We start from the raw sequence: 10,673 nt of genomic DNA, 5'->3' as shown, positions 1-10,673 counted from the left end.
ATTCAGTCAACCTTTTGATTCAGTGATAGATTCATCGGACTGATTCAGACTAGCTGAAGTGACTGAGCTTTTTTAATCTCTCCTTTTTTTTTTTAAATGACTCTTTTAAAGTAGCGCCTCAAAATAGTCATTTGTTTGTGAACGTAATGGTTGCATGTATTTGATTCACTAAAAGAATCGGTTCATTAGAATCGTTTATTTGAATCAACAGCTCTTTGCGTTTTTCTTGCCACTTTTTCTTGCGTTTTTCTCACAACCAGCTGCACGTTAGGTTCTGCCGGCATGATTTTACTCCTGAAATTAACACAAATAAAAAAAAAAAAACTAAAGTTAAATTAGCGTTTTATCGGGATCATTCCACTAGAGATATTCATCATAACATTGTTCCAGCCATTCCCCAAAAACTATGTTATTCCGGAATTAACTTGCAAGAATAAAATATGACTTTATTAATAATAAACAATAACATGGATTTCATGCATATAAATTTGTCAGTGGGGGAAAAAAATTGAGCTATTGTGACCCAACCATCGTACGACTAGGGAGGGGCGGCGTTTATCATTTCAAATACATATCAAATATAAATTATACAATAATATACATTATTAATTTCTGTATGTGTCCTCTATACTTCTATGGCTCTCATTAGATTCAGTGTTTGGATTCACAAGTTCTCTTACTGCTTTCTGATTATATTTCTGGCTACATTTAAGTTTTGACATTGATTGTTTAATAATAGTTGACTTTAAAAGCTAAAACATTTGATGTCAGCTTGCAAATAGGTCTCTAATGACTGATTAGTAATTACTTGATTGCCGAACACTGTACCATATTTAAAGTAGCTGTTAAGTAGGATTATGATTTTTGCATGCCATCGCATGAATAACTGCCTGACACATAATATATGATTATATTCGTGACTGACAATCAAACAGTTAATTAGTTAGAAAGCAGACGCCATCGTTTGTCTTTTTATGAATGACTTGCTTGTCACTGAGTCGGTGTTGCTGATGCAAAGCAGGCACTTCACCGACAGAAGAAAGAACTGAATTAGGAGACGTTTGCAAACTGTGAAACATTAAGGTTTAGAGAAAAGCTGCTGCAACACTCTCAGAAATAAAAGCGCAAAAGCTGTCACTGGGGCGGTTTTGGTGCCTTAATGGAGCGTATTATTAGTTAAAGTGTACATATTTTGACCTAATAGGTACTTTTTTGAAAAGGTACTGCCCCAGTGACAGCTTTTGTACCTTTATTTCTGAGCGTATCAAACATTCACTTAATCAGCGTGTAATGGTGAAAACCTCAGATATTTGCAATATATATATCAAATGTTTGCAAAGAAATGAGTACTTTTAAAATACCGTGGTTTATTTTGGCACAGTGTGTGGCTGTATTTTGTAGCTGATTTTGATGCACTTCAAATGAAGGTGTTTGGTATTTTATTTTAAAATACACGTTGATGTGTCTTTACCCAACCCTGCACATGACATCATGTTTATATGAATATATTGATGTCGAATGCCACTGATGAGAAAGGGTGTGTCCTTGAGTGAGTGTGTGTGTGAGAGAGAGAGAGAGAGAGAGAGAGAGAGAGAGAGAGCGCGCGAGAAAGAAAGCGAGCGTGCTCTTGTTGCTCCGAAGCGCGAGCCGCAGGTGATGATGATGAGGATGAGGATGAGGATGGGTCGATAGAAGGAAGAGCTACTGCTTTCTTTCACCTGTCCGCGCGCGCGCGCTCGGCTCGTCTCGCTCGCCGCGAACAAAGCGAAGCGTTCGGCTCAACCCATCACTTCAATGAGGCTGTTCGGGAACTATTGGAGTACTCCAGCTTCGCCACAGCAGCACCGTAGAGTAACGTTACTCCCCTCGCGTCATGTCTCACTCTGAGAGATGGGCAAGTTCGACGAGCACGAGAGGGTGATCCTCAACGTCGGGGGCACGAGGCACGAAACCTACCGGACCACGTTAAAGACCCTGCCGGGCACGCGCTTGGCCCTGCTCGCCTCCGAGTCGGACCTCGAGTCGGTTCTGGGCCAGCTGCAACAAGTCCCGGGCTTCATCGAGTACAACGCGCGCAGCAACGAGTATTTCTTTGACCGGCACCCAGGCGTCTTTGCCTACGTGCTCAACTATTACCGGACAGGTAAGCTGCACTGCCCGGCGGACGTGTGCGGACCTCTGTTCGAGGAGGAGCTGTCCTTCTGGGGCATCGATGAGACGGACGTGGAGCCGTGCTGCTGGATGACCTACCGACAGCACCGGGATGCCGAGGAGGCGCTCGAGGTGTTCGAGATGAACGTGGACAACGATGAGGACGACGAGTACGGCAAGCGGCTGGGCATCGAGGACGTGGTGTCCGCGGACGGTACCGGCAGCAGGTGGAGGAAGTGGCAGCCGGTCATCTGGAACCTGTTCGAGGACCCGTACTCCTCCAGAGCCGCTCGGGTAAGAGCGCAGCGCGGAGTCGCCAAACGGTTACGCGCGGCTCCTTTACGCACTCGAACACCCCCAGAAGTCCCGCATGCGCGTGGATAAGTTTGTTTTGCCTTTAAATTACTGGTAAACGCGCCGGAGAAGCGATGAGACTCATCACAATGCGTTAAAACTTGGTGAAGTGTGAGCGTTACTAAGTGCTTGTGCGTGAATCCAAACCGGTGCGTTTCAAACTCGTGCATGCTTCGCGTTTAACTTCCAGCGCACGCTGATAAACGTGCTGGAGACGTGTTAGTGTCTTGTCAAAATGTGTTAGAACCTGATAAAATATGAGCGTTAGGAAGTGCTTGTGCATGCATATAAACAGTATTGAGAGGAAGGTGTCACATATTGGCATCAAATCAAGACAGGTTTGTGTTTTTCATTTAAACCTGTGCATTGGTAACAGGTGTCCAGAGCAGTAAACTTCTCCAGTCCATTCAGTTATTATAAATTAAGCTTTTCCGATAATTAAAACCCAAAATAATGTTTTACATTTTATTGTGCATTTTTACCTTTTATAAAGTATTTTTTCTAAAAGCGTCCATTGTCTTTTGAATGCTGATATTTTAAATGATTCTCAGTTATTTTGACATTGATGAGCGCTGTTAGCTTTCAGGGGCAGAGGAGGCTGAAAATGTTACTTTTAAAGGCAGGCAGCCCTTTTTAATTGAAGGCAGCAGATCAGTGCAAGAATTTGACATTTTTAAAATATTTATTGGGGGTGACTTGTCTGTGGTGGTTACGGCCCAGCGTTAAAGCAGCTTTGGTTAAATTTGGACTGAATGAGGGAGAGAAAAGAATCGCAGCCCTCCCACACTTACGTGACACAACTCAAAGGAAGCGTAATGGAGGTTATTTTGCGCTTGTCGCTATTTGAAATGTTTTTAATTAAACGATTGGTTGGAGGAGGCTGGAAACGTCAGAGGAAAAGAAAAATATTAATTATTGAGATTGTTGCAGGCAAATTCAGATGCACTGCAGAGATCAGCTGGATAAAAATTTAAAGACCTTTTTCTTTGTGCTGCTTTTGTTTCTGAGGAATGTCTTTTTTGCTCTGGTTATAAGCAGGCCAGTGAGATCTGCTCTCATTAGTGTGTGTGTGTGTGTGTGTGTTTTATTTTAATTCTCATTTTTTTATACATTTTACCATCATGTTTGAAATTGAAGTTGTTTCTTTGAAAGTTTTATTTTTTGTTTACTCCAAAAAGAGGCTGATCCTCACATTAAAATGAACATTTGCTGATAATGTCCCCATTCTTAGGTCATCCAAGACATAGATGAGTTTCTTCATCTCGTTTGGAGAATGCTTTCACTGGATGCTCTGCAGTGAATGGGTGCCGTCAGATTGAGAGTCCAAACAGCTGATAAAAACATCACAATAATCCACAGCACTCCAGTCCATCACTTCTGGTTAAAATGCAAGCCCTCCATATTGCTTTCTCCAGTGAAAAAGGTGCCTCGTCTGAATCAGGAGAGATATCAGCACAGGTCAAACACTGATTACAAGCCAAAAAAAAGTGGGAAACAACAGGAGATGGACTTTTCACTGGAGGAACCATAATTATAGATTACATAAAAATTTTGGCAAAGATTTGAATTAAAAACGTATTCATAATGGATCTGTTTTCCACAAACACGCAGCTTTTTACTTAAAGACATTAACTGATAGATTGGCATGCTGTGTATTTGGACTCTCATTCTGACGGCACCCATTCACTGCGAGTGATGTAATGCTACGTTTCTCCAAATCTGATGAAGAAAGAAACACTTAATTCATTTTGGGTAGGGTGAGTAAAGTTCAGCCAAGTGTTAAGTTGTGTGAACTCTTTCTTTATTGGTGGGTAATTCTTCAGTGCTTGCACACAACAGAAATGGGTTAATTGGTCCAGTGTTGTCTGATTTAATTGTTTTTACCTGCAGAGATGGACCAAAAGAAGGGGCGACGTGCCTATGTGGATCAAATCAATAATTGATGGTTTCTCTAAACGAAGAGTATGCTAACTCCATTTTTAATGAGCAGAAAATGCGATCTTGGCACAAACAGACTCGCAGATTATGGTTCTTGCAGTGTTCTTATAAACACGTATGTTATTAACCGGCAGACATTTCCCAGAATTCTTCTAGTTTGCATCACTGTGCTCCCATGATGCCTTCATCCCGGTTTCATCCATCTGTTTATGCAGCGGAGGGTTCGACGCTGTGATCATGTTGACGAGTGTGCGCGCGCGTGTTTTGATGTGAGCGCGTGCCGTTGCCACTTAAGAGGTTAACACAGGCGCACGTCTGAGGATGCTGCGCCGAGACCGTTTCCATGGCGACCTTATCGCTCATCGGCCGCCGGTGTTCATTCAGAGCGGCGATTGATTTCAGGAATCCAGTCGAGCGCGAACCCCGCGCGTGCCATGCGCGTCTGCTCCTTTCCTCTGGCGCCGCTTGAAACGAGTGCGTTTGACATATTGTTGTGTGTGGATGATTCACGCGCTGGAAGAATAACACAGTCATACAGAAGCCACTTGTGTGTGTGTGTGTTGTGTGTGTTTATGTGGGCACGGATGATCTAAACACCGATGCTGGCAGCCGGTGTCTTTCAGTCTAAACTTTGCTGTCAGTCATGTCTTTAGATCAGTCGGCGAGCTCTGATTATCTCGTCGAGTTTCACGTGTCTTGAGGCTGTGGGCGTCTTCGTGGGATGTTAGTGTCCGTGTGCGATTACTGTAATGAAACATGATCTTTTGAGAACAAGCCTTGAGTTGATGATGATGATGATGATGATGATGGAGCAAAATGTCTTTTTAAACACAGAAGACTAGCCATTTTTGCAGCATAATTCGATTCAACTGGTTAATATGTTTTAAAGTCTTTCTGCACACCTTGGCTGCGTTTATTGAATTAAAAGTACAGTAAAAAATTATTTAGTTAAATGTTGCAAGTTAGAATGACTTCTGAAGGATCATGTGACACTGAAGACTGGAGTAATGATGCTGAAAATGCAGCTTTGCATCCCAGGAATAAATTGCATTTCACAATATATTCACACAGAAAACGGATAAGTAAAATTGTAAAAATATTTCACAGTTTTTCTGGTCTTGGTAATCATAATCATTCCAAACTTAAAGCAGCAACTCGCACAAAAATGGCTTTGTGTCGTTATTTTTTACGCTGACATGAATCGACACTTAAAACCCTGAATCTTTTTGAATCTTATTATGATGCATTTCTTTTTATGATCTATTTGTGTGTAATGGAATAATTAAATGAAGATATAGAAAATTCAACCTAAAATTATCCAAACCTTCTTTGGGACACGAAGATATTTTGAAGAAAATTGAGACCAAACATTGAAGATGATGATATAGCCATAGTGCATCTAAAATGTATCTATAAATGGCTGCTTGGCTCAGTTTTTTAGCGTCAAATGGCATTCGATACCCATTTTTGTGCCGCTGTGTCACGAATGTTGGATTGAAACATAATTCTTCACAAGAAAAAAGGTAGTGAGAGTCTTAAAGGAACAGTTCACCCAAAAATAATGAACAAAGAAGATATTTTGTTGAATGTTAAATATAAATTGTCGCTTTGCTTATGTTTTCACGTTGAAGGCCAGGCTGTAACTGCAGTGTGATGCAGAATTATATGCAAGAAAATGTGGAGTGGGTCTTAAAGAAAAGGTTAAAAATGATCCATACCTATGTGACGTACAGATGTTTTGATGACTGTCGAGGTCCAAACAAGCTTGATGTCAATCACCTAAAATTATAGGCTGTATGACTTATGAAACAACATTGGATCCTATTGGCTATTTTTTCAAAACAGCGTCTTTGTTTTTCCACAGAACAAACTTATACAGGTTTGGGACTACATGAGAGTCAGTAAATGACAGAATTGGGCATTTCACACCAAAATATAGTCAATGCAAGTGTAAAGTTGCTTCAAACCCAGTCGTCACACTATTTAGGAGGCATTTTGACCAGGATGTGGAGGCCGAAGTGTACTTTTTTGCATTTTTATGCATTAGCATGAAATTAGTAGCAGTGGTATTTTTTTCTTCTGATTGCATGGTTTGTGTTGTCATGCATGCATGTGACGTGCTGACCAGTGTTCTTAGCATTTTTAGTGCAAGACTGTATTTAGGTATCAGTCTTTCTCTCGGCTGATGGGAAGACACTGTGAGAGATGTGTTTGCTGGAGACATTAAGCCCGGCGCAGGGTGCCGTGTTAAACAGGCCGCCGACGTTCACGTACCGCTGGATCCGGCTTTCATGTCGAGCTCGTTTGAATCTCGCACACATGCATTAGCGAGCTCATTTCGGACGGTCTGAAATGCGCGACTGTCTTTTGTGTTGTGATAATTGCACGGCTGGCTTTTTCCTCTATCTGCACAAACCCCTTTCAAGTCCTCCGCCGAGCCGGTCCGTGGCTTCAAAAGAGTAACACGGTCCCTAATGAAGCCGTTCAGACCACCAGGGCCAATTACACACACACACACACACACACACTCGCTGCTTTCGCTAATCGCTGATTAAATAGCAAATCAAACTTTGTTTTTGTGCTGTTGTACAGATGCTGAACGTACACACAGACTCCAGCCGGCCTACGTCCGCCTTTAGATGACACTGAAAACAAAGCCGTTCTACTAACATTTGAGCAATAATGGAGGAAAAATGTATAATTTTATTTTATTTTTTTTTACGGTAGATGTGCTTTGACAGCATGTCAACCTGGGAATGAAAGGATTTGAGTGTTTAATAGTGTTTCATGTTGTGAAAGAGCGAGGCAGGAATCGGTGGTATTTTCGCAGTGCAAGTAATTCTGTAGTCATTTTGTGGCATTCAGCAAAACATTGATAATGATAATTGTTGTTTGCACTTTTCTATACAGTATTGTTGTGTTAATTCATGTTTCTTTGTGTTCGCGAACCCGCTAAAATCCATGCAAAAAAATACAGCGGTGTGGCAAAACCTCAACATTGATGCTTTCTAATGCAATTCTAACACTGAGAAATGATGCATTAGCACACTAAAGTCATGCACGTTTCTATAAATACACTTTATAGAAACATTACTATAACACGAGTATTTTCAGCAGCTAAAAATGGTTTAAGTTGAAGTTTTTGCTGGAGTGTGTTTCTAGGAAATTATATTAGAAATCATCCTCATTTTACAGCATTTTTTCACAAGTGCCTAAAACGTTTCGCAGTTCTGTAGTTATTTGTATTTAATTTTATTGCTCACATAACGGAAACCCATACGCTGTCCCCTCCATCATGTTTTTTCTGTATATTTCCATCCGTTGAGACGAGATCCGGCCGGTTTTATTCCAGCGTCTTTCATCTTTAAACATGTCTTCTTCTCTTGTTGTAACTGTCAGCCGTTCTCACGCATGCATGTTGCTTTGCTTTAGTTTATTCTTCAAAAACAGAGTAAAAATAGAGCTCCACGTCGTGCCCGTCACGCTCGGCCTCATGGGAGGTTATAGAGAGGTCATTCTCGTACAGAAAGACTTTGAGCAGAAAAGAGTGTGTACTTTCCTCAAACTCGCTTCAGGTGTACAAACAGCTAGAACGAGAAGCTGTCTTCATCAATCCACACACACACACACACACACACTCTGATACAGCTCAAGGGCAGTGTGTGCTGGAGATATGAAGCGCACACTCTGGTTATCAGCTCAGTGTCTCTGCGTTTGGTGTCTCTCTTGTATTTGTTGGTATTTAATCAGGATTCTTGTCGGTCTGTGATAGCTCTGATTGTTGTAGGTCTTTGACTGTCTGGTGGTTAGGATGCTCTGGGTGGTTTTTAGAGGGTTGATATTTAAGGGTAAATCATATTTTGATATATTGCAGATGTGTTCTTAGCAGGATGTGTGCTGCGGTGGCTTGTGATAACTGGATGAAAATTTTAATACTTAAGTGAAGTTACGAAAGGTTAAGGTTTTAGGTGACTGAAAATAGAAAGTCGTAACACTGCGTCTCACTTTTTTCTTCAGTATCATATAGTCCTAGTTATGTGGTTGCTAGGATGATCTGGTTTTGTTGTGCTTATTAAATCTAATTATTATTATTATTATTATAGAAATTAAATTGCCGTTTGAAATTAAAGTTTGCACTGTTTTCTAGCACTGTTTAATTTGGCAAAAAAAATTCTGCTGATGATGGTAATAGTAACAACAACAACAACAACAATAATAATAATAATAATAATGTTTTTTTATTTTTATTCTGAATACCAACAATTATATTAATAACAGTACACTTAATCATAATTAAAAAAATACAGTAGTGGTATTAACACCAACAACTACAACAACAATAATATTAACAATAATAATAATATTGGTATTTTTATTATTCTGAATAACAACAATTATATTAATAACTATACTTTTAATATTAATAATGATAATAATGGTACAATAGTAATAATAACAACAACAACATAATAATAATAATAATAATAATGTGATAAATATAATTGATAAATATAATTGCTACTAGCATATTTTAGTATGAAACAATACCTTACTGTTGTAAAATTTCACTATAAAATAAAACAATCGAGTATTTAAAAAAATATATAAAGACTTTATAGTAATTCAATCCATATGGTGATTTGGGTTTAATTTCAGTTGATCATGTAGTTTTTAGTGTGTTGCTATGTGGTTGCTAAGGTGCTCTGGGTGATTGCCTGTTAGTCCGAAAAAACGAAATAATCCACAATTAACACAAAAGCTGTGAGATTTTCACTTCTGTGTCTTCTTCCTTTGTTCCTCTTCTCTCTCATATTTTTGGACAGCGTGTCCTTTCTCTCTGCAGTCTTCTAGATCATTAGGTTTCTTCCAAACTGGGGCAAACCCGATCCAGTCAGCGAGATCCGGTCGTCTCATCCGAGTGACCCGCGCGTCCTTTTCCATCAGACACTGAATCAGCGCAGCTCTCCAAGAAAGCTGTGAAACGCAGCGAACAGACTAAGATTTCACAGTTCCTCCTTAAAAACATCAGCCTGTGCCGGCGAGGTTAAACTCTTTGACGCTGTACCTGTCATACGGTGCGCTTTACATGTCGACTGAGTCGTAACGCCGTCATTTAGGGCCCTTCACTCTCCGGCGCCGTGTAAATACACTCCATTAAGTGAAGGCCTCTTCTGCGCCAGTCGTAATTATCCTGTTGAGTCGAGTTGAGCCGGTCCGCTAGTCCAGGTTTAGCTAGCTCTCTATTAGGAGTCACTTCAGTGAGGCAACTCTCTCTTCTTCTGAATGGCTCTCAAAAGCCTGTTAGGAGCCCGCCACTGTCTGTAGTACGTCTGTTAGTCAAGCTGTCTGTCTGACGCTCTCGCTGTCTTCATTCACACTCAACTAGAGCTAACTGCTGTCGACGACACGAAAAATGGCTTTTGCATCCCAATTTAATTGCAGAAATCACCTTTTTTTGGAGTAATTAAATATGCACCATGCAATTGATAATATATTGGATAATAAAAAACGTTTGTATGCAACTTAAACTGTAAGTGATAATACAATATAACAATTACAGACGGTATAAATGTATCTGAAATGTACTTTCAAATGAATCGGTTGAATTGAAAAAAACAAATATCCCCCGATTGCGCAATCCATATGAAAGATGCATACAGAGATGATGAGTCAGAGTCGCCGACGTTTTTCACTGACGCATTCATAACCATCAGTGAGCTTATTAGGCTACAGGCAGCTAAAGCCTCATCATAACCACTTGAACGGACTAATGCTTCAAATGAACAGTTACCACTACTATACTATACTATACTTTTCAATCAATCAATTTATTTCAGTCGAGTATATTTAGGTTTGTAGTGGCTCTGGTTCTCACTTAATTGATGATCGTGAATCGTAGTTGTCATTAACGCCAGCCGCCTCCGTAATAGTACTCTGGTCCGATGCACAACACCACTTGTGAATTAATTACTACTAGTTAATAGGCAGAATACTAGTGAAGGTTGTGTTATCTCACACATGATGTATTGAGCGTGCGTGCAGGGATAATCTCACTGTGCTAGTGTGAGACTACTAATAATAGGAGTAATTATTGCATTGATGTTGTTAATAATAATAATTAGTTTTTCTAATTGTCATTATCATGCCTTTTACTTCTAAAATATTATAAAAATGTATTTCTCTGTAAAAGAGAATTTAAGAAACGTAAAAAGGATTACAATAATTTGTGG

General features: G+C 40.0%; 1 protein-coding gene across 3 annotated transcripts in view; it reads left to right on the top strand.

The window, feature by feature from the left end:
* The first annotated feature begins 1,571 nt into the window (after positions 1-1,571).
* kcnc2 (potassium voltage-gated channel, Shaw-related subfamily, member 2) overlaps positions 1,572-10,673 on the top strand; it is a 35,332-nt gene continuing 26,230 nt past the window's right edge. For all 3 annotated transcript variants that reach the window (XM_043236159.1, XM_043236160.1, XM_043236161.1), the window contains exon 1: positions 1,572-2,445. In XM_043236159.1, coding sequence (XP_043092094.1) covers positions 1,891-2,445 — 555 coding nt within the window. In that variant the 5' untranslated portion in view covers positions 1,572-1,890. The remainder of the gene's footprint in view (positions 2,446-10,673) is intronic.

The sequence above is a fragment of the Puntigrus tetrazona genome, chromosome 4 (assembly GCF_018831695.1).
Source record: "Puntigrus tetrazona isolate hp1 chromosome 4, ASM1883169v1, whole genome shotgun sequence".
In the NCBI taxonomy this organism is placed as follows: Eukaryota; Metazoa; Chordata; class Actinopteri; order Cypriniformes; family Cyprinidae; genus Puntigrus; species Puntigrus tetrazona.
The sequence above is the reverse complement of the archived record's forward strand: the minus strand, read 5'-3'. Positions and strand labels throughout refer to the sequence as shown.